General features: G+C 38.4%; 1 protein-coding gene and 1 non-coding gene across 2 annotated transcripts; both read left to right on the plus strand.

Moving 5' to 3' along the window:
* The first annotated feature begins 282 nt into the window (after window positions 1-282).
* LOC130939733 (uncharacterized) lies at window positions 283-2167 on the plus strand. The gene is made up of 3 exons (XM_057867819.1): window positions 283-1000; window positions 1097-1296; window positions 2150-2167. Exons 1-3 carry the CDS (start codon window positions 283-285, stop codon window positions 2165-2167), a joined length of 936 nt encoding a protein of 311 aa, XP_057723802.1.
* An 8848-nt stretch (window positions 2168-11015) lies between these two features.
* Window positions 11016-11123, plus strand: LOC130942671 (small nucleolar RNA R71). Its single transcript, XR_009071235.1, has one exon. It is a non-coding gene; the product is annotated as a small nucleolar RNA R71 (small nucleolar RNA).
* Window positions 11124-23586: the final 12463 nt, after the last annotated feature.

Consider the following 23586-nt stretch of genomic DNA (forward strand, 5'->3'; position numbering starts at 1 on the left):
GGGGAATTGTCATGATTGGCCTCCTATTAACAATTTGATTTCCAATTAAGGCTATGTTTATATATATATATATATATATATATATATATGAGCAACTCCCTGACCAAGTGGAAGGGTTTAACTAAACCCTCTACGTATGGTTATAATCGTTTATCCGCTCCAGATCTAGCTCTCGAAGAAAGAGAACTAGGTTTTGTTAGCTTCAATGCCAATAATGTCTATGAATGGAATATAGATGGCAAAACGGAATATAATATCATGAGTATGCTCCAGCATATGACAATGGTAGGAATAGCCTATCAAGCAGCCCATGATACCTCTGAAGAAGCTATAGCCAATGTTATTGTTTCCGGGTTTAGTGGTCAACTGAAGGGATGGTGGGATAACTACCTTTCCGATAACCAAAAACACTCAATCTTTTCTGCCATAAAAGTCAACGACCAGAACGAACCCATCATTAGTGACGATGGGGAACCTATCCCCGATGCTGTCAATACCTTAATTTTTACCATAGCAAGCCACTTCATTGGTGATCCATCTCTTTGGAAAGATCGTTCTGCGGAACTGCTTTCCAATCTTAGATGCAAAACTTTGTCTGACTTTCGATGGTATAAAGATACCTTTCTTACTAGGGTTTATACCAGAGAAGACAGTCAACAACCTTTCTGGAAAGAAAAATTCCTTGTTGGACTCCCCAAATCACTTGGAGATAAGGTAAGGGACAAAATTCGTAGCTTAACTCCAGACGGGATAATACCCTATGATGAGTTAAGTTATGGCCAACTCATTTCTTTTATCCAAAAGGTTGCCCTAAAGATTTGTCAAGATGATAAAATCCAAAGGCAACTTGCTCATGAGAAAACTCAAAATCGTATCGATTTGGGAACTTTCTGTGAACAATTTGGTCTTCCTGCTTGTCATCTAAGGAAATCTAAAAGACCTTCCAACAGAAAAGTCTTTAAACTCAACCGTGAAAAGAATTTCAGAAGATTCAAAAAAGGTTTTCAAAAACCTAAAAATGAAACAGGTTTCCAAAAAAATTTTCAAAAGTATCCCCAGAAAAACCCCATTATTTGTTACACATGTAAAAAACCAGGACATGTTAGCAAATATTGTCGGTTAAAAAGAAAGATTAATAATCTGAACCTTGATCCTCAGATTGAGGATCAGATTAATAATCTTATGATTGAAAGTTCAGATGATAACTCTGGACCAGAATCTTCTGATAATAATATCAACAATGTACAACTTGATGATGTTGAGTCATCCTCTGATTCAGATATCAAGCAAATTAATGTTTTATCCAAAGATCAAGATCTCTTATTTGATGCAATCGAGGCTATTGACAATCCAGAACAAAAAAAAAGACTTTCTTTTGATATATATATATATATATATATATATATATATATATATATATATATATGGTGGCACTAGCTCAAGTGGTTGGTTTACATTACGTTACATTTTGTTAATTCAAGTGGTTCAACATTTATTTACCTTAAACAAAATCCCATGTATGAGTGTGACAGATTGTTTTATTATTTATTATTATTAAAAAAACACCTGGTATTTTGGGAGCTTTCCCTTGTAGTAAAGCCAGACTCGACTCAAACAGCATTCTAGAGACTAATGGCTTATATTATAACTTTCTAACTTCAAAAACAAGAACTATGTACATTCCCTTCAAAGCCTACCATTCAAACATAAGTAGTTCTTGCATGATGAAATTCTAAATTATAGTTTTAAATTGCTACAATCACACAATTGCAATTGCTACCATAATATTACAGTTTTAACAACCATAGCAAATCATATAGATAGATAGATAGATAGATGAACAGGATTAGGCAGTATACCAGAGGGGCATAGTAACTGGCAGACAAGGGAGCGCATTGTATGCAATCACATGGAACCCATAATCTGATTTTGTGCAATTCTTATCGCAATCATAGGTTATGCTTTTTTTATTTTTGAATTCTAAATTTGGATTTGTTAAACACTACTATGCATTGGTGAAACTTGTACACTATACAGAAAGAATTAATGATATTAGTCATTGATAGTTTTGAGTTTGATTTTTTAATTTTTATAATTGCGAATGTCATTATGAATATTTTACTAACTATTTTTCTATATAATTATGCAGGATAATAACGAAGATTAAGTTTATTATTATTGTCGTTTATTGGCTAAGATAGAGTAGTGTTGGGAATGGATACATGTATAGTTGACTAATGACTTTTATTAGAAGATATTTATGTAGGATCTTTTTTGTAGAGCATTAGTAGTAAATTCTAAGTGGTATTATGGCTATTTTGATATGGCTATGCTTACTTTAGTGTGAGATGTATGAATTTTTACAATTAACTTCATTCTAGTACTTTTGGATCATTATTATAATATAAATATATTTTGGTTAGAGATAATTTTTATTATTTAAAGAAATTATTTAGTATAATTATGTATTTATTTTTTTTATAATATTTAATTCATTTAATAAAAAATACAGAATTATTATACATGTAATCATATTAACTATTATGTTAAAAAAAAAGACCTAAGGCTACACTTATATACAGTAGCTATAGTATACCCAAAAAAAAAAGAGGGACCTAAGGCTACGCTTATAAAAAGTAGCTATGGTATACAATGGGGCTACGCTTTACAAGTGATACAGTAGCGTTGAAAAGCGTATCCTATTCTGGAAGAATGAAAGCTGAAAAGCATAGCTTTGATCCTGAATAGCATCACTTGAAAAGCGTAGCCTATTCTCAAATGCCAAGCCCATGGTGTAGAAAAGCGTAGCCTTTGAGAATAGGCAACGGCCGAATAGGAATCACCCCAAAAAGCGTAGCCGTAGCCTAAGGCATCATTTTTTTTTACTTTTAGCTACACTTTTCAAGTGTACCTGAATGGGTATTTTTCTTGTAGTGATATTTTTGGGATAAATAACAACAAATAGGTCATATACTCATACTTGAAATTTGAATTATATTCACTATAAGAAATTCATCGGATACCGTCAGATTTAGCGTCGGAATAAATCCAATGGTATAAACCTCGAATGTATGAACCGGCATAACCGTTTTAATAAAATAATAATTTTTAAGTGCCTGAAGTAGAATCAAAATTTCGAAATTTTAATTTGAAACTTTAAAGGTAAAATTTGGATTCAGTGAATTTTGAGAAAAATAAAGGTAAAATTTGGATTCAGTACCAGCTTTAGACTGTCTGGTACCATATTTTGAGAATTATAAGATTTTGAAAATTGATTTATTATTTTGAAAGGATAAAAATAATTTGAAAATCGAAAACCGGGCGCTAATCTTAAATGTTTTGGTCCAAAGTGGGCCAAATAAATCTAAAACACTAACGGGTTAGATCGGGTTTAAGTTGGGCCCAACCCCAACATATATATGCATCCTTTAATGAGCTTTGAGCTCATTTTACCCTAATTGAGAGAGGGGAGGCGCTGATGAGAAGAGAGAAGAGAAGGGTTGGGGTTTTACTATTCACCCCAACCTTGATTTGATCATATCTTGAGCTACGAAGCTCCGATTGATGAGTCATTTGTGGCCACGCAAAGCTCTTGTCAAGTTCTTCATTTCTATCTAAGCAAAGCTTGTAAGAAATTAAGTCTCAAGCTCTAGTTTTCTGCCCTAAGTAAATTATCATTTTTACATTTGGCTTCTGAGTAGATTTTGTGATTTTGGTTATTTAGGGGTGATCTAGTATTGGAATATTGTTGAGTTTTATCCCTAATCTCATTGGGTAAGGTAAGGTTTTACTAAACCCTTGTATTTAGTTGTTTTTGTGAACCCTAGGTTTGATGTTTTTATTTTATGTGATGTTAGATTGAGTTTTGGTATTTGTTGGAGTTGGTTTGAGACTTTGGATCGAGTTTAGTGGCTTCGTTTTGGTGTTTTGTGCATATTAAGGATCGACCAACATATGGTTTCAGTTTTCTTTATGTAATATGTAATGTTTTTGGACACTTAGACTAGTTGACCCTAAGATAGGATTGAATGATATTGATGTATGAATAATTATATGTGAATTGACGTTAATTGTTGTTTGTACTGGATTATTGTGGTTGACGATGATTGTTGGAAATTATTGGTGTTCATGAGTATTGATGGTGATTAGTTATATTGATGAATAATGAGGATTATGAAAATTTATGATAATAAGATAATGTAAAATGTTTGTGATGGTTTAGAATGAAGGATATTGATGATTATGATGTGTGATGATATAAGTTGATGATGATTTTGGATTTTGAATCTTATGGTTGGTGTTGATATTGAATGGTTGTTGAACGAATTTGATGTGAACTTAGGTTGAATGTTAAAGTTGGATGAGGTGAGTATTAAATGGATTAGATGATTGAACGATTGATTTTTAAGAAATGAGTGGTATGCACCTTTGTGTTGTTTTGGTATTGTTTGAATTGTGAGTAGTTTGGTTTTGAATTGAGAGATTTAGTGAATTCGAGTTTTTAAGGTTTTGGTAAAAATGGGTTTTAGGCTAACTTTCGCAGATCATATCTTGAGCTACAATTTTTGAAATTAAACAAATTTTGTATCAAATTAAAGATAATTACAAGAGCTTTAAAACGGTACAGATTTTGTAGATTTTGGAATTTTGTAGAAGAAGATATTATCGTTGGAAGTTGGTGTCGAAAAATCTGAATTCTTTGATGTTGCAGAATTTGTTATTTTCGGTTTGTGTGCGCACACACACTGCTGTGCACGTCCTCTGAACAAGGCCCATGTTTTGACTTGTGCATACACACCCCTTTGTGCGCATCCACACCTTGTGATTTTTGAAAACGTTCGTACACACACTTTAGTGTGTATGCACACACAGGGATATGTCTACTGTTGAGAGTGTTCGCACACTTTGGTGCGCACACACTCTGTGAAATTTGCAAGTTGTACGTACACACTACGTCATGCGTACGCACAAGCTGGGAAAACTCTTCTAGGCGTGCGTACGCACAACTCTATGCGTACGCACACTACTCTATTTTTCAATAAAAACCTTGTTTTTAACTGTTTTACTTTCCTGACAAGCTTGCAAACTTCTGTAACACTTATTAAAAACCTTTTTGCCAGTTTTTGGATATTGAATCAAGGGAAAAAACAATAAGTGAATTAAAAGGGGTATTTTTGGTTATGAGTTTAGAAGACGGAGGTTTAAGTTGCTAAAGTGGTGGGTGAGCGGATGGAATACTATATTGGGGATGACTAAGAGGACTTAAGAGGTGATGATAGTTGATGGCGAATTTGAGAAAATAGAAAATGATGATGATTATGAATTTATGATGAGTTGAGGACTCAGAAAGGAGTGATGAACTTGTTGAATGTTGAGAGTGTGCCAGGCACTATATCCTTGGGTCAAGTATGATGATAGCTCAAAAAGGAATGATGATCTTGTTGAATGTTGAGAGTGTGCCAGGTACTATATCCTAGAGTTAAGTACAATAGTATACAAGGCACTATGTCCCTAGTAATGAATTATGATTAATAACCTTTTCTGCTGCAAGAGTGTGCCAGGCACTATATCCTTGGGTTACTGGTGCATGGTGCACGAAATTGTGATCACTACAACTTCGCACAACTAACCAGCAAGTGCACTGGGTCGTCCAAGTAATACCTTACGTGAGTAAGGGTCGATCCCACGGAGATTGTTGGTATGAAGCAAGCTATGGTCACCTTGTAAATCTCAGTCAGGCAGACTCAAATGGGTATAGATGATGAATAAAACATAAAGATAAAGATAGAGATACTTATGTATATCATTGGTGAGAGCTTCAGATAAGCGTATGAAGATGCTTTCCCTTCCGTCTTTCTGCTTTCCTACTGTCTTCATCCAATCCTTCTTACTCCTTTCCATGGCAAGCTTATGCAAGGGTTTCACCGTTGTCAGTGGCTACCTCCCATCCTCTCAGTGAAAATGTTCCTATGCTCTGTCACAGCATATGGCTAATCAGCTGTCGGTTCTCGGTCAGGCCGGAATAGAATCCATCGATTCTTTTGCGTCTGTCACTAACGCCCCGCCTGCTAGGAGTTTGAAGCACGTCACAGTCATTCAATCATTGAATCCTACTCAGAATACCACAGACAAGGTTAGACCTTCCGGATTCTCTTGAATGCCGCCATCAGTTCTCGCCTATACCACGAAGACTCTGATCTCACGGAATGGCTGGCTCGTTTGTCAGGCGAGCACTCGGTTGTCAGGCGATCAACCATGCATCGTGTATCAAGAATCCAAGAGATAAACACTAGAGCCTTGATTGCTTGTAGAACAGAAGTGGTTGTCAGTCACTTTGTTCATAAGTGAGAATGATGATGAGTGTCACGGATCATCACATTCATCAAGTTGAAGAACAAGTGATATCTTGGACAAAGAACAAGCAGAATTGAATAGAAGAACAATAGTAATTGTATTAATACTCGAGGTACAGCAGAGCTCCACACCTTAATATATGGTGTGTAGAAACTCCACCGTTGAAAATACATAAGAACAAGGTCTAGGCATGGCCGTGAGGCCAGCCCCCAATTAATTTAAGAACTAGATGTCCGAAGATGAAAATACAATAGTAAAAGGTCCTACTTATAGAAAACTAGTAGCCTAGGGTGTACAGAGATGAGTAAATGACATAAAAATCCACTTCCGGGCCCACTTGGTGTGTGCTTGGGCTGAGCAATGAAGCATTTTCGTGTAGAGACTCTTCTTGGAGTTAAACGCCAGCTTTGGTGCCAGTTTGGGCGTTTAACTCCCATTTAGGTGCCAGTTCCGGCGTTTAACGCTGGAATTTCTGTAGGTGACTTTGAACGCCGGTTTGGGCCATCAAATCTTGGACAAAGTATGGACTATCATATATTGCTGGAAAGCCCAGGATGTCTACTTTCCAACGCCGTTGAGAGCGCGCCAATTGGGCTTCTGTAGCTCCAGAAAATCTACTTCGAGTGCAGGGAGGTCAGAATCCAACAGCATCTGCAGTCCTTTTGAGTCTCAGGATCAGATTTTTGCTCAGATCCCTCAATTTCAGCCAGAAAATACCTGAAATCACAGAAAAACACACAAACTCATAGTAAAGTCCAGAAAACTGAATTTTAGCTAAAAACTAATAAAAATATACTAAGAACTCAACTAAAACTACTAAAAACATACTAAAAACAATGCCAAAAAGGGTACAAATTATCCGCTCATCACAACACCAAACTTAAATTGTTGCTTGTCCCCAAGCAACTGAAAATCAAATAAGATAAAAAGAAGAGAATATACTATAGACTCCAAATTATCAATGAAACTTAGCTCCAAATTAGATGAGCGGGACTAGTAGCTTTTTGCCTCCGAACAGTTTTGGCATCTCACTTTATCCTTTGAAATTCAGAATGATTGGCTTCTTTAGGAACTCAGAATCCGGATAGTGTTATTGATTCTCCTAGTTAAGTATGATGATTCTTAAACACAGCTACTTATTGAGTCTTGGCCGTGGCCCAAAGCACTCTGTCTTCCAGTATTACCACCGGATACATACATGCCACAGACACATAATTGGGTGAACCTTTTCAGATTGTGACTTAGCTTTGCTAAAGTCCCCAATTAGAGGTGTCCAGGGTTCTTAAGCACACTCTTTTTGCCTTGGATCACAACTTTATTTCTTTCTTTTTCTTTCTTTTTCTCTTTCTTTCTCTCTTTTTTTTTCGTTTTTCTCCTTCTCTTTTTTTTTTTGTATTCACTGCTTTTTCTTGCTTCAAGAATCATTTTTATGATTTTTCAGATCCTCAGTAACATGTCTCTTTTTTCATCATTCTTTCAAGAGACAACAATTTTAACATTCATGAACAACAAATTCAAAAGACATATGCACTGTTCAAGCATACATTCAGAAAACAAAAAGTATTGTCACCACATCAAACTAATTAAGCTAGTTTTAAAGATGAATTTGAAATCCTGTACTTCTTGTTCTTTTGTAATAAAAACAGTTTTCTTTTAAGAAAGGTGATGGATTCATAGGACATTCATAACTTTAAGGCATAGACACTAAGACACTAATGATCATAAGACACAAACATAGATAACCATAAGCATAAAATTCGAAAAACAAGAAAGTAAAGAACAAGGAGATTAAAGAACGGGTCCACCTTAGTGATGGCGGCTTGTTCTTCCTCTTGAAGATCCTATGGAGTGCTTGAGCTCCTCAATGTCTCTTCCTTGTCTTTGTTGCTCCTCTCTCATGATTCTTTGATCTTCTCTAATTTCATGGAGGAGGATCTCTTGTTTGCTCCATCCTTTTCTTAGTGATGGGCTTGAGGTCATGCCTTCTTAATTGAACCGGCTTCCCTCTTGAGTTTCTCTTCCATTGGGTGCCCTCTTCATAGATATCTATGAGGACTTGGTCCAACCTTTGATCAAAGTTGACCCTTCTTCATGGCCACAACTTCATAGAAGTGGTCTTGATGCACCCTTGAGATGAATCTCTCCATCTCCCATGACTCGGAGGTGAAAGCTTTTGCCTTCCTTTTCCTCTTTCTAGAGGTTTCTCCGGCCTTGGATGCCATAAATGGTTATGGAAAAACGAAAAGCAACGCTTTTACCACACCAAACTTAAAAGGTTTGCTCGTCCTCGAGCAAAAGAAGAAAGAAGAGAGTAGAAGAAGAAGAAATGGAGGAGAGGGAGATGGCTTTGTGGTTCGGCCAAAAGGGGAAGAAGTAGTGTTTAGGGTGTGTGAAAATGAAGGAGTGAAGATGATAGTGGGATTTGATAGGTGGGGGGTTTTTAGTGAAGAGGTATTGGGGTGATTGGTGAATGGGTGAAGAAGAGAGAGGGTGGTGGGGTTGGTGGGGATCCTGTGGGGTCCACAGGTCCTTAGGTGTCAAGGAAAAGTCATCCCTGCACCAAATGGCATTCAAAAACACGTTTTCAGCCAATTCTGGCGTTAAACGCCGGGCTGGTGCCCATTCCTGGCGTTTAACGCCAGGTTCTTGCCCTTTTCTGGCGTTTAACGCCAGTCTGGTGCCCCTTTCTGGCGTTAAACGCCCAGAATGGTGCCAGACTGGGCGTTAAATGCCCAACTGCTAGCCTCACTGGCGTTTAAACGCCAGTGGGTTCTTCCTCCAGGGTGTGCTGTTTTTCTTCCTGTTTTTCATTCTGTTTTTGCTTTTTCACTTGATTTTGTGACTTCTTATGATCATCAACCTACAAAAAACATAAAATAACAAAGGAAAATAGATAAAATATAATCATTGGGTTGCCTCCCAACAAGCGCTTCTTTAATGTCAATAGCTTGACAGAGGGCTCTCATGGAGCCTCACAGATACTCAGAGCAATGTTGGAACCTCCCAACACCAAACTTAGAGTTTGAATGTGGGGGTTCAACACCAAACTTAGAGTTTGGTTGTGGCCTCCCAACACCAAACTTAAAGTTTGACTGTGGGGGCTCTGTTTGTCTCTGATTTGAGAGAAGCTCTTCATGCTTCTTCTCCATGGTGACAGAGGGATATCCTTGAGCCTTAAACACAAAGGATTTTTTATTCACTTGAATGATCAGTTCACCTCTATCAACATCAATCACAGCCTTTGCTGTGGCTAGGAAGGGTCTGCCAAGGATGATAGATTCATCCATGCATTTCCCAGTCTCTAAGACTATGAAATCAGTAGGGATGTAATGGTCCTCAATCTTCACCAAAACATCCTCTACAAGTCCATGAGCTTGTTTTCTTGAGTTGTCTGCCATCTCTAGTGAGATTCTTGCAGCTTGTACCTCAGAGATCCCTAGCTTCTCCATTACAGAGAGAGGCATGAGGTTTACACTTGACCCTAAGTCACACAGAGCCTTCTTGAAGGTCATGGTGCCTATGGTACAAGGTATTGAAAACTTCCCAGGATCTTGTTTCTTTTGAGGTAATTTCTGCCTAGACAAGTCATCCAGTTCTTTGGTGAGCAAAGGAGGTTTGTTCTCCCAAGTCTCATTTCCAAATAACTTGACATTTAGCTTCATGATTGCTCCAAGGTATTTAGCAACTTGCTCTTCAGTGACATACTCATCCTCTTCAGAGGAAGAATACTCATCAGAGCTCATGAATGGCAGAAGTAAATCCATTGGAATCTCTATGGTCTCATTTTGAGCCTCAGATTCCCATGGTTCCTCATTGGGGAACTCAGTGGAGGTCAGTGCACGCCCATTGAGGTCTTCCTCAGTGGCGTTCACTTCCTCTTCTTCCTCTCCAAATTCGGCCATGTTGATGGCCTTGCACTCTTCTTTTGGATTTTCTTCTGTATTGCTTGGAAGAGTACTTGGAGGGAGTTCAGTAATTTTCTTGCTTAGCTGTCCCACTTGTGCCTCCAAATTCCTAATGGAGGACCTTGTTTCAGTCATGAAACTTTGAGTGGTTTTGATTAGATCAGATACCATGGTTGCTAAGTCAGAGGGGTTCTGTTTAGAATTCTCTGTCTGTTGCTGAGAAGATGATGGAAAAGGCTTGCTATTGCTAAACCTGTTTCTTCCACCATTATTGTTGTTGAAACCTTGTTGTGGTCTCTCTTGATTCTTCCATGAGAAATTTGGGTGATTTCTCCATGAAGAATTATAGGTGTTTCCATAGGGTTCTCCTAGGTAATTCACCTCTTCCATTGAAGGATTCTCAAGATTATAAGCTTCTTCTTCAGATGAAGCATCCTTAGTACTGCTTGGTGCATTTTGCATTCCAGACAGACTTTGAGAAATCAAATTGACTTGCTGAGTCAATATCTTGTTCTGAGCCAGTATGGCATTCAGAGCATCAATCTTAAGAACTCCTTTCTTCTGACTAGTCCCATTGTTCACAGGATTCCTTTCAGAAGTGTACATGAACTGGTTATTTGCAACCATTTCAATGAGCTCTTGAGCTTCTGTAGGCGTCTTCTTCAGATGAAGAGATCCTCCAGCAGAGCTATCCAAAGACATCTTGGACAGTTCAGAGAGACCATCATAGAAAATACCTATGATGCTCCATTCAGAAAGCATGTCTGAGGGACACTTTCTGATTAATTGTTTGTATCTTTCCCAAGCTTCATAGAGGGATTCTCCATCCTTCTGTCTGAAGGTTTGGACTTCCACTCTAAGCTTACTCAATTTTTGAGGTGGAAAGAACTTTGCCAAGAAGGCATTGACTAGCTTTTCCCAAGAGTCCAGGCTTTCTTTAGGTTGAGAGTCCAACCATATTCTAGCTCTGTCTCTTACAGCAAAAGGGAATAGCATCAGTCTGTAGACCTCAGGGTCAACCCCATTAGTCTTGACTGTGTCACAGATTTGCAAGAACTCAGCTAAAAACTGATGAGGATCTTCCAATGGAAGTCCATGGAACTTGCAATTCTGTTGCATTAGAGAAACTAATTGAGGCTTAAGCTCAAAGTTGTTTGCTCCAATGGCAGGGATAGAGATGCTTCTCCCATAGAAGTCGGGAGTAGGTGCAGTAAAGTCACCCAACACCTTCCTTGCATTGTTGGCATTGTTGTTGTTTTCGGCTGCCATGGGTTCTTCTTTTTTGAAGAATTCGGTCAGGTCCTCAACAGAGAGTTATGCCTTAGCTTCTCTTAGCTTTCGCTTCAAGGTCCTTTCAGGTTCAGGGTCAGCTTCAACAAGAATGCCTTTGTCTTTGTTCCTGCTCATATGAAGGAGAAGAGAACAAGAAAATATGGAATCCTCTATGTCACAGTATAGAGATCCCTTGAGGTGTTAGAGGAAAAGAAAAATGGAAGACTGAGGTAGAAAATTCGAACTTATCAAAGAAGATGGAGTTCGAATTTTGCATTAAGGGATAGTGTTAGTCCATAAATAGAAGGATGTGAGAAGGAGGGAAGTAATTTTCGAAAATTAAGTAAAAGATTTTAAAAACATTTTGAAAAACACTACTTGATTTTCGAAAATAAGAGTGGGAAAGAAATCAAGTGATTTTTGAAAAAAAAGATTTTGAAATTAGAAGTTAAAAAGATTTGATTGAAAACTATTTTGAAAAAGATGTGATTAAAAAGATATGATTGGTTTTAAAAAAGATGTGATTGAGAAGATATGATTTGAAAAACATTTTTAAAAAGATTTGATTTTAAAACAATTTTAAAAGATATGATTTGAAAACAATTTTAAAAGATATGATCTTAAAAATTAATGACTTGCCTAACAAGAAAAGATATGATTCAAAAATTAAACCTTCCTCAACAGAAAAGGCAACATACTTGAAATTTTCAATCAAATCATTAATTGTTAGTAAGTATCTTTGAAAAAGGAAAGAAATTGATTTTGAAAACATTTGATTGAAAAGATATGATTTGAAAAAGATTTGATTTTGAAAAACTTTGAAAACTTGAAAAAAAATTGATTTGAAAAACAAAATCTTCCCCCTTGTGCCATCCTGGCGTTAAACGCCCAGAATGGTGCACATTCTGGCGTTTAACGCCCAAAACTCTACCCTTTTGGGCGTTAAACGCCCAGCCAGGCACCCTGGCTGGCGTTTAAACGCCAGTCTGTCTTCTTCACTGGGCATTTTGAATGCCCAGCTTTTTCTGTATAATTCCTCTGCAGTATGTTCTGAATCTTCAATTCTCTGTATTATTGACTTGAAAAGACACAAATAAAAATTTTTTTGGATTTTTAATAATCCAAATGCAACTAAAATCAAATAACAATGCATGCAAGACACCAAACTTAGCAGTTTGTATACTACTGACACTAATGAGAATGCATATGAGACACATAAACACTCAAGTCAAGAGAATTCAAAGATTAGAGTAAGAAATCATCAAGAATTACTTGAAAATCCTTAAGACACATGAATGAATTTGAAAAATGCAAGAAGAATAGAAACATGCAATTGACACCAAACTTAAGATGAGACTCTAGACTCAAACAAGAAATATTTTTTTGGTTTTTATGATTTTGTAATTTTTTTTTGGATTTTTCGAAAATTAAGTGGAAGAAGAAAATAAAGGTATCAAAATTCTTAATGAGAATTCCAGGAATCATGCAATGTTAGTCTAAAGCTTTAGTCTAAAGGAATTAGACATAGCTAGCTAAGCTTCAGCAGGACATTGCATTCAAGAGCTAAATTGATGATGATCAATCAGCTTTGGTGATGATAAGAACATCACCTTGAAACACTAGAATTCATTCTTAAGAACTCTGAAGAAAAATAATACCTAATCTAAGCAACAAGATGAACCGTCAGTTGTCCATACTCGAACAATCCCCGGCAACGGCGCCAAAAACTTGGTGCACGAAATTGTGATCACTACAACTTCGCACAACTAACCAGCAAGTGCACTGGGTCGTCCAAGTAATACCTTACGTGAGTAAGGGTCGATCCCATGGAGATTGTTGGTATGAAGCAAGCTATGGTCACCTTGTAAATCTCAGTCAGGCAGACTCAAATGGGTATAGATGATGAATAAAACATAAAGATAAAGATAGAGATACTTATGTATATCATTGGTGAGCTTCAGATAAGCGTATGAAGATGCTTTCCCTTCCGTCTCTCTGCTTTCCTACTGTCTTCATCCAATCCTTCTTACTCCTTTCCATGGCAAGCTTATGCAAGGGTTTCACCGTTGTCAGTGGCTACCTCCCATCCTCTCAGTGAAAATGTTCCTATGCTCTGTCACAGCATATGGCTAATCAGCTGTCGGTTCTCGGTCAGGCCGGAATAGAATCCATCGATTCTTTTGCGTCTGTCACTAACGCCCCGCCTGCTAGGAGTTTGAAGCACGTCACAGTCATTCAATCATTGAATCCTACTCAGAATACCACAGACAAGGTTAGACCTTCCGGATTCTCTTGAATGCCGCCATCAGTTCTCGCCTATACCACGAAGACTCTGATCTCACGGAATGGCTGGCTCGTTTGTCAGGCGAGCACTCGGTTGTCAGGCGATCAACCATGCATCGTGTATCAGGAATCCAAGAGATAAACACTAGAGCCTTGATTGCTTGTAGAACAGAAGTGGTTGTCAGTCACTTTGTTCATAAGTGAGAATGATGATGAGTGTCACGGATCATCACATTCATCAAGTTGAAGAACAAGTGATATCTTGGACAAAGAACAAGCAGAATTGAATAGAAGAACAATAGTAATTGCATTAATACTCGAGGTACAGCAGAGCTCCACACCTTAATCTATGGTGTGTAGAAACTCCACCGTTGAAAATACATAAGAACAAGGTCTAGGCATGGCCGTGAGGCCAGCCCCCAATTAATTTAAGAACTAGATGTCCGAAGATGAAAATACAATAGTAAAAGGTCCTACTTATAGAAAACTAGTAGCCTAGGGTGTACAGAGATGAGTAAATGACATAAAAATCCACTTCCGGGCCCACTTGGTGTGTGCTTGGGCTGAGCAATGAAGCATTTTCGTGTAGAGACTCTTCTTGGAGTTAAACGCCAGCTTTGGTGCCAGTTTGGGCGTTTAACTCCCATTTAGGTGCCAGTTCCGGCGTTTAACGCTGGAATTTCTGTAGGTGACTTTGAACGCCGGTTTGGGCCATCAAATCTTGGGCAAAGTATGGACTATCATATATTGCTGGAAAGCCCAGGATGTCTACTTTCCAACGCCGTTAAGAGCGCGCCAATTGGGCTTCTGTAGCTCCAGAAAATCCACTTCGAGTGCAGGGAGGTCAGAATCCAACAACATCTGCAGTCCTTTTGAGTCTCTGGATCAGATTTTTGCTCAGATCCCTCAATTTCAGCCAGAAAATACCTGAAATCACAGAAAAACACACAAACTCATAGTAAAGTCCAGAAAAGTGAATTTTAGCTAAAAAATAATAAAAATATACTAAGCACTCAACAAAAACTACTAAAAACATACTAAAAACAATGCCAAAAAGGGTACAAATTATCCGCTCATCACAACACCAAACTTAAATTGTTGCTTGTCCCCAAGCAACTGAAAATCAAATAAGATAAAAAGAAGAGAATATACTATAGACTCCCAATTATCAATGAAACTTAGCTCCAAATTAGATGAGCGGGACTAGTAGCTTTTTGCCTCCGAACAGTTTTGGCATCTCACTTTATCCTTTGAAATTCAGAATGATTGGCTTCTTTAGGAACTCAGAATCCGGATAGTGTTATTGATTCTCCTAGTTAAGTATGATGATTCTTAAACACAGCTACTTATTGAGTCTTGGCCGTGGCCCAAAGCACTCTGTCTTCCAGTATTACCACCGGATACATACATGCCACAGACACATAATTGGGTGAACCTTTTCAGATTGTGACTTAGCTTTGCTAAAGTCCCCAATTAGAGGTGTCCAGGGTTCTTAAGCACACTCTTTTTTCCTTGGATCACAACTTTATTTCTTTCTTTTTCTTTCTTTTTCTCTTTCTTTCTCTCTTTTTTTTCGTTTTTCTCCTTCTCTTTTTTTTTTTTTGTATTCACTGCTTTTTCTTGCTTCAAGAATCATTTTTATGATTTTTCAGATCCTCAGTAACATGTCTCTTTTTTCATCATTCTTTCAAGAGCCAACAATTTTAACATTCATGAACAACAAATTCAAAAGACATATGCACTGTTCAAGCATACATTCAGAAAACAAAAAGTATTGTCACCACATCAAACTAATTAAGCTAGTTTTAAAGATGAATTTGAAATCCTGTACTTCTTGTTCTTTTGTAATAAAAACAGTTTTCTTTTAAGAAAGGTGATGGATTCATAGGACATTCATAACTTTAAGGCATAGACACTAAGACACTAATGATCATAAGACACAAACATAGATAACCATAAGCATAAAATTCGAAAAACAAGAAAGTAAAGAACAAGGAGATTAAAGAACGGGTCCACCTTAGTGATGGCGGCTTGTTCTTCCTCTTGAAGATCCTATGGAGTGCTTGAGCTCCTCAATATCTCTTCCTTGTCTTTGTTGCTCCTCTCTCATGATTCTTTGATCTTCTCTAATTTCATGGAGGAGGATCTCTTGTTTGCTCCATCCTTTTTCTTAGTGATGGGCTTGAGGTCATGCCTTCTTAATTGAACCGGCTTCCCTCTTGAGTTTCTCTTCCATTGGGCGCCCTCTTCATAGATATCTATGAGGACTTGGTCCAACCTTTGATCAAAGTTGACCCTTCTTCATGGCCACAACTTCATAGAAGTGGTCTTGATGCACCCTTGAGATGAATCTCTCCATCTCCCATGACTCGGAGGTGAAAGCTTTTGCCTTCCTTTTCCTCTTTCTAGAGGTTTCTCCGGCCTTGGATGCCATAAATGGTTATGGAAAAATGAAAAGCAACGCTTTTACCACACCAAACTTAAAAGGTTTGCTCGTCCTCGAGCAAAAGAAGAAAGAAGAGAGTAGAAGAAGAAGAAAATGGAGAGAGGGAGATGGCTTTGTGGTTCGGCCAAAAGGGGAAGAAGTAGTGTTTAGGGTGTGTGAAAATGAAGGAGTGAAGATGATAGTGGGATTTGATAGGTGGGGGGTTTTTAGTGAAGAGGTATTGGGGTGATTGGTGAATGGGTGAAGAAGAGAGAGGGTGGTGGGGTTGGTGGGGATCCTGTGGGGTCCACAGGTCCTTAGGTGTTAAGGAAAAGTCATCCCTGCACCAAATGGCATTCAAAAACACGTTTTGAGCCAATTCTGGCGTTAAACGCCGGGCTGGTGCCCATTCCTGGCGTTTAACGCCAGGTTCTTGCCCTTTTCTGGCGTTTAACGCCAGTCTGGTGCCCCTTTCTGGCGTTAAACGCCCAGAATGGTGCCAGACTGGGCGTTAAACGCCCAACTGCTAGCCTCACTGGCGTTTAAACGCCAGTGGGTTCTTCCTCCAGGGTGTGCTATTTTTCTACTTGTTTTTTATTCTGTTTTTGCTTTTTCACTTGATTTTGTGACTTCTTATGATCATCAACCTACAAAAAACATAAAATAACAAAGGAAAATAGATAAAATATAATCATTGGGTTGCCTCCCAACAAGCGCTTCTTTAATGTCAATAGCTTGACAGAGGGCTCTCATGGAGCCTCACAGATACTCAGAGCAATGTTGGAACCTCCCAACACCAAACTTAAAGTTTGAATGTGGGGGTTCAACACCAAACTTAGAGTTTGGTTGTGGCCTCCCAACACCAAACTTAAAGTTTGACTGTGGGGGCTCTGTTTGTCTCTGATTTGAGAGAAGCTCTTCATGCTTCTTCTCCATGGTGACAGAGGGATATCCTTGAGCCTTAAACACAAAGGATTTTTCATTCACTTGAATGATCAGTTCACCTCCATCAACATCAATCACAGCCTTTGCTGTGGCTAGGAAGGGTCTGCCAAGGATGATAGATTCATCCATGCATTTCCCAGTCTCTAGGACTATGAAATCAGTAGGGATGTAATGGTCCTCAATCTTCACCAAAACATCCTCTACAAGTCCATGAGCTTGTTTTCTTGAGTTGTCTGCCATCTCTAGTGAGATTCTTGCAGCTTGTACCTCAGAGATCCCTAGCTTCTCCGTTACAGAGAGAGGCATGAGGTTTACACTTGACCCTAAGTCACACAGAGCCTTCTTGAAGGTCATGGTGCCTATGGTACAAGATATTGAAAACTTCCCAGGATCTTGTTTCTTTTGAGGTAATTTCTGCCTAGACAAGTCATCCAGTTCTTTGGTGAGCAAAGGAGGTTTGTTCTCCCAAGTCTCATTTCCAAATAACTTGACATTTAGCTTCATGATTGCTCCAAGGTATTTAGCAACTTGCTCTTCAGTGACATACTCATCCTCTTCAGAGGAAGAATACTCATCAGAGCTCATGAATGGCAGAAGTAAATCCATTGGAATCTCTATGGTCTCATTTTGAGCCTCAGATTCCCATGGTTCCTCATTGGGGAACTCAGTGGAGGTCAGTGCACGCCCATTGAGGTCTTCCTCAATGGCGTTCACTTCCTCTTCTTCCTCTCCAAATTCGGCCATGTTGATGGCCTTGCACTCTCCTTTTGGATTTTCTTCTGTATTGCTTGGAAGAGTACTTGGAGGGAGTTCAGTAATTTTCTTGCTTAGCTGTCCCACTTGTGCCTCCAAATTCCTAATGGAGGACCTTGTTTCAGTCATGAAACTTTGAGTGGTTTTGATTAGATCAGATACCATGGTTGCTAAGTCAGAGGGGTTCTGTTTAGAATTCTCTGTCTGTTGCTGAGAAGATGATGGAAAAGGCTTGCTATTGCTAAACCTGTTTCTTCCACCATTATTGTTGTTGAAACCTTGTTGAGGTCTCTCTTGATTCTTCCATGAGAAATTTGGGTGATTTCTCCATGAAGAATTATAGGTGTTTCCATAGGGTTCTCCTAGGTAATTCACCTCTTCCATTGAAGGATTCTCAGGATCATAAGCTTCTTCTTCAGATGAAGCATCCTTAGTACTGCTTGGTGCATTTTGCATTCCAGACAGACTTTGAGAAATCAAATTGACTTGCTGAGTCAATATCTTGTTCTGAGCCAGTATGGCATTCAGAGCATCAATCTTAAGAACTTCTTTCTTCTGACTAGTCCCATTGTTCACAGGATTCCTTTCAGAAGTGTACATGAACTGGTTATTTGCAACCATTTCAATGAGCTCTTGAGCTTCTGTAGGCGTCTTCTTCAGATGAAGAGATCCTCCAGCAGAGCTATCCAAAGACATCTTGGACAGTTCAGAGAGACCATCATAGAAAATACCTATGATGCTCCATTCAGAAAGCATGTCTGAGGGACACTTTTCTGATTAATTGTTTGTATCTTTCCCAAGCTTCATAGAGGGATTCTCCATCCTTCTATCTGAAGGTTTGGACTTCCACTCTAAGCTTACTCAATTTTTGAGGTGGAAAGAACTTTGCCAAGAAGGCATTGACTAGCTTTTCCCAAGAGTCCAGGATTTCTTTAGGTTGAGAGTCCAACCATATTCTAGCTCTGTCTCTTACAGCAAAAGGGAATAGCATCAGTCTGTAGACCTCAGGGTCAACCCCATTAGTCTTGACTGTGTCACAGATTTGCAAGAACTCAGCTAAAAACTGATGAGGATCTTCCAATGGAAGTCCATGGAACTTGCAATTCTGTTGCATTAGAGAAACTAATTGAGGCTTAAGCTCAAAGTTGTTTGCTCCAATGGCAGGGATAGAGATGCTTCTCCCATAGAAGTCGGGAGTAGGTGCAGTAAAGTCACCCAACACCTTCCTTGCATTGTTGGCATTGTTGTTGTTTTCGGCTGCCATGGGTTCTTCTTTTTTGAAGAATTTGGTCAGGTCCTCAACAGAGAGTTATGCCTTAGCTTCTCTTAGCTTTCTCTTCAAGGTCCTTTCAGGTTTAGGGTCAGCTTCAACAAGAATGCCTTTGTCTTTGTTCCTGCTCATATGAAGGAGAAGAGAACAAGAAAATATGGAATCCTCTATGTCACAGTATAGAGATCCCTTGAGGTGTCAGAGGAAAAGAAAAATGGAAGACAGAGGTAGAAAATTCGAACTTATCAAAGAAGATGGAGTTCGAATTTTGCATTAAGGGATAGTGTTAGTCCATAAATAGAAGGATGTGAGAAGGAGGGAAGTAATTTTCGAAAATTAAGTAAAAGATTTTAAAAACATTTTGAAAAACACTACTTGATTTTCGAAAATAAGAGTGGGAAAGAAATCAAGTGAGTTTTGAAAAAAAAGATTTTGAAATTAGAAGTTAAAAAGATTTGATTGAAAACTATTTTGAAAAAGATGTGATTAAAAAGATATGATTGGTTTTAAAAAAGATGTGATTGAGAAGATATGATTTGAAAAACATTTTTAAAAAGATTTGATTTTAAAACAATTTTAAAAGATATGATTTGAAAACAATTTTAAAAGATATGATCTTAAAAATTAATGACTTGCCTAACAAGAAAAGATATGATTCAAAAATTAAACCTTCCTCAACAGAAAAGGCAACATACTTGAAATTTTCAATCAAATCATTAATTGTTAGTAAGTATCTTTGAAAAAGGAAAGAAATTGATTTTGAAAACATTTGATTGAAAAGATATGATTTGAAAAGATTTGATTTTGAAAAACTTTGAAAACTTGAAAAAAAATTGATTTGAAAAACAAATCTTCCCCCTTGTGCCATCCTGGCGTTAAACGCCCAGAATGGTGCACATTCTGGCGTTTAACGCCCAAAACTCTACCCTTTTGGGCGTTAAACGCCCAGCCAGGCACCCTGGCTGGCGTTTAAACGCCAGTCTGTCTTCTTCACTGGGCATTTTGAATGCCCAGCTTTTTCTGTATAATTCCTCTGCAGTATGTTCTGAATCTTCAATTCTCTGTATTATTGACTTGAAAAGACACAAATAAATTTTTTTTGGATTTTTAATAATCAAAATGCAACTAAAATCAAATAACAATGCATGCAAGACACCAAACTTAGCAGTTTGTATACTACTGACACTAATGAGAATGCATATGAGACACATAAACACTCAAGTCAAGAGAATTCAAAGATTAGAGTAAGAAATCATCAAGAATTACTTGAAGATCCTTAAGACACATGAATGAATTTGAAAAATGCAAGAAGAATAGAAACATGCAATTGACACCAAACTTAAGATGAGACTCTAGACTCAAACAAGAAATATTTTTTTGGTTTTTATGATTTTGTAATTTTTTTTTGGATTTTTCGAAAATTAAGTGGAAGAAGAAAATAAAGGTATCAAAATTCTTAATGAGAATTCCAGGAATCATGCAATGTTAGTCTAAAGCTTTAGTCTAAAGGAATTAGACATAGCTAGCTAAGCTTCAGCAGGACATTGCATTCAAGAGCTAAATTGATGATGATCAATCAGCTTTGGTGATGATAAGAACATCACCTTGAAACACTAGAATTCATTCTTAAGAACTCTGAAGAAAAATAATACCTAATCTAAGCAACAAGATGAACCGTCAGTTGTCCATACTCGAACAATCCCCGGCAACGGCGCCAAAAACTTGGTGCACGAAATTGTGATCACTACAACTTCGCACAACTAACCAGCAAGTGCACTGGGTCGTCCAAGTAATACCTTACGTGAGTAAGGGTCGATCCCACGGAGATTGTTGGTATGAAGCAAGCTATGGTCACCTTGTAAATCTCAGTCAGGCAGACTCAAATGGGTATAGATGATGAATAAAACATAAAGATAAAGATAGAGATACTTATGTATATCATTGGTGAGAGCTTCAGATAAGCGTATGAAGATGCTTTCCCTTCCGTCTCTCTGCTTTCCTACTGTCTTCATCCAATCCTTCTTACTCCTTTCCATGGCAAGCTTATGCAAGGGTTTCACCGTTGTCAGTGGCTACCTCCCATCCTCTCAGTGAAAATGTTCCTATGCTCTGTCACAGCATATGGCTAATCAGCTGTCGGTTCTCGGTCAGGCCGGAATAGAATCCATCGATTCTTTTGCGTCTGTCACTAACGCCTCGCCTGCTAGGAGTTTGAAGCACGTCACAGTCATTCAATCATTGAATCCTACTCAGAATACCACAGACAAGGTTAGACCTTCCGGATTCTCTTGAATGCCGCCATCAGTTCTCGCCTATACCACGAAGACTCTGATCTCACGGAATGGCTGGCTCGTTTGTCAGGCGAGCACTCGGTTGTCAGGCGATCAACCATGCATCGTGTATCAGGAATCCAAGAGATAAACACTAGAGCCTTGATTGCTTGTAGAACAGAAGTGGTTGTCAGTCACTTTGTTCATAAGTGAGAATGATGATGAGTGTCACGGATCATCACATTCATCAAGTTGAAGAACAAGTGATATCTTGGACAAAGAACAAGCAGAATTGAATAGAAGAACAATAGTAATTGCATTAATACTCGAGGTACAGCAGAGCTCCACACCTTAATGTATGGTGTGTAGAAACTCCACCGTTGAAAATACATAAGAACAAGGTCTAGGCATGGCCGTGAGGCCAGCCCCCAATTGATCTAAGAACTAGATGTCCGAAGATGAAAATACAATAGTAAAAGGTCCTACTTATAGAAAACTAGTAGCCTAGGGTGTACAGAGATGAGTAAATGACATAAAAATCCACTTTCGGGCCCACTTGGTGTGTGCTTGGGCTGAGCAATGAAGCATTTTTGTGTAGAGACTCTTCTTGGAGTTAAACGCCAGCTTTGGTGCCAGTTTGGGCGTTTAACTCCCATTTAGGTGCCAGTTCCGGCGTTTAACGCTGGAATTTCTGTAGGTGACTTTGAACGCCGGTTTGGGCCATCAAATCTTGGGCAAAGTATGGACTATCATATATTACTGGAAATCCCAGGATGTCTACTTTCCAACGCCGTTGAGAGCGCGCCAATTGGGCTTCTGTAGCTCCAGAAAATTCACTTCGAGTGCAGGGAGGTCAGAATCCAACAGCATCTGCAGTCCTTTTGAGTCTCTGGATCAGATTTTTGCTCAGATCCCTCAATTTCAGCCAGAAAATACCTGAAATCACAGAAAAACACACAAACTCATAGTAAAGTCCAGAAAACTGAATTTTAGCTAAAAACTAATAAAAATATACTAAGAACTCAACTAAAACTACTAAAAACATACTAAAAACAATGCCAAAAAGGGTACAAATTATCCGCTCATCAGTGCACGAAATTGTGATCACACTTTTCACAATATCGCACAACTAACCAGCAAGTGCACTGGGTCGTCCAAGTAATAAACCTTACGCGAGTAAGGGTCGATCCCACAGAGATTGTCGGCTTGAAGCAAGCTATGATCATCTTGTAAATCTCAGCCAGGTGGATTCAAATGGTTATAAGAATTTAATAATTAAAGGATAAATAAAACAGAAAATAACATAGAGATACTTATGTAATTCAGTAGTTAGAATTTTAGATAAGCGTTTGGAGATGCTTTGTTACTTCTGAACCTCTGCTTTCCTATTGCCTTCATCCAATCATGCGTCCTCCCTTCCATGGCAAGCTGTATGATCCTCTCAGTGAAAATGGTTCGGCTACGGTTTCTGTACGGCTAATCAACTGTCAAATTTCTCGTCTCGGATGAAAAATACCAGGCACAGCTACTACAGGGCTAATCATATGTCGGTTCTCACTTATGTTGGAATAGGATCCCTTGATCCTTTTGCACACTGTCACTGAGCCCAACAGTCGCGAGTTTGAAGCTCGTCACAGTCATCCCGTCCTAGATCATACTCGAAATATCACAAACAAAGTTTAGACTTTCCGGATCTCAAGAATGCTGCCAATTGTTTCTAGCCTATACCACGAAGGTTCTAATCTCAAATTCGGATGCTTTGTTGTCAGGAGAGATGATGCGAATCGCAGATCAGAGACCCAATAGAATATACTCTGGCTGTCGTCCAATGACTACATTGAACATCATGTAGACCGCTTGTGGTTGTCAGGCACGCAGATCTTGGCTAAGCGAGTAATGAAGATAATGAGTGATTGTCACAGGTCACCCCTTCATTCTGACTTAACTAAATTAAGTACAAGAGTATATCTTGGAGAAAAAGTAGGCATGAATTGAAAGAAAAACAATAGTACTTGCATTGATTCATGAGGAACAACAGAGCTCCTCACCTTAATCTATGAGGTGTAGAAACTCCACCGTTGGAAAATATACAAGAACAAATGGTCTAGA

This window comes from Arachis stenosperma, chromosome 7 (genome assembly GCF_014773155.1).
Source record: "Arachis stenosperma cultivar V10309 chromosome 7, arast.V10309.gnm1.PFL2, whole genome shotgun sequence".
NCBI classification, from domain to species: domain Eukaryota; kingdom Viridiplantae; phylum Streptophyta; class Magnoliopsida; order Fabales; family Fabaceae; genus Arachis; species Arachis stenosperma.

Excerpts from the sequence above, each read along its gene's own strand:
- LOC130939733 (XM_057867819.1), top strand. The coding sequence starts at position 283 with ATGGTAGGAATAGCCTATCAAGCAGCCCATGATACCTCTGAAGAAGCT. Across the intron at positions 1,001-1,096 it reads TTTCAGAAGATTCAAAAAAG|GACATGTTAGCAAATATTGT; the intron begins GTTTTCAAAAAC and ends GTAAAAAACCAG.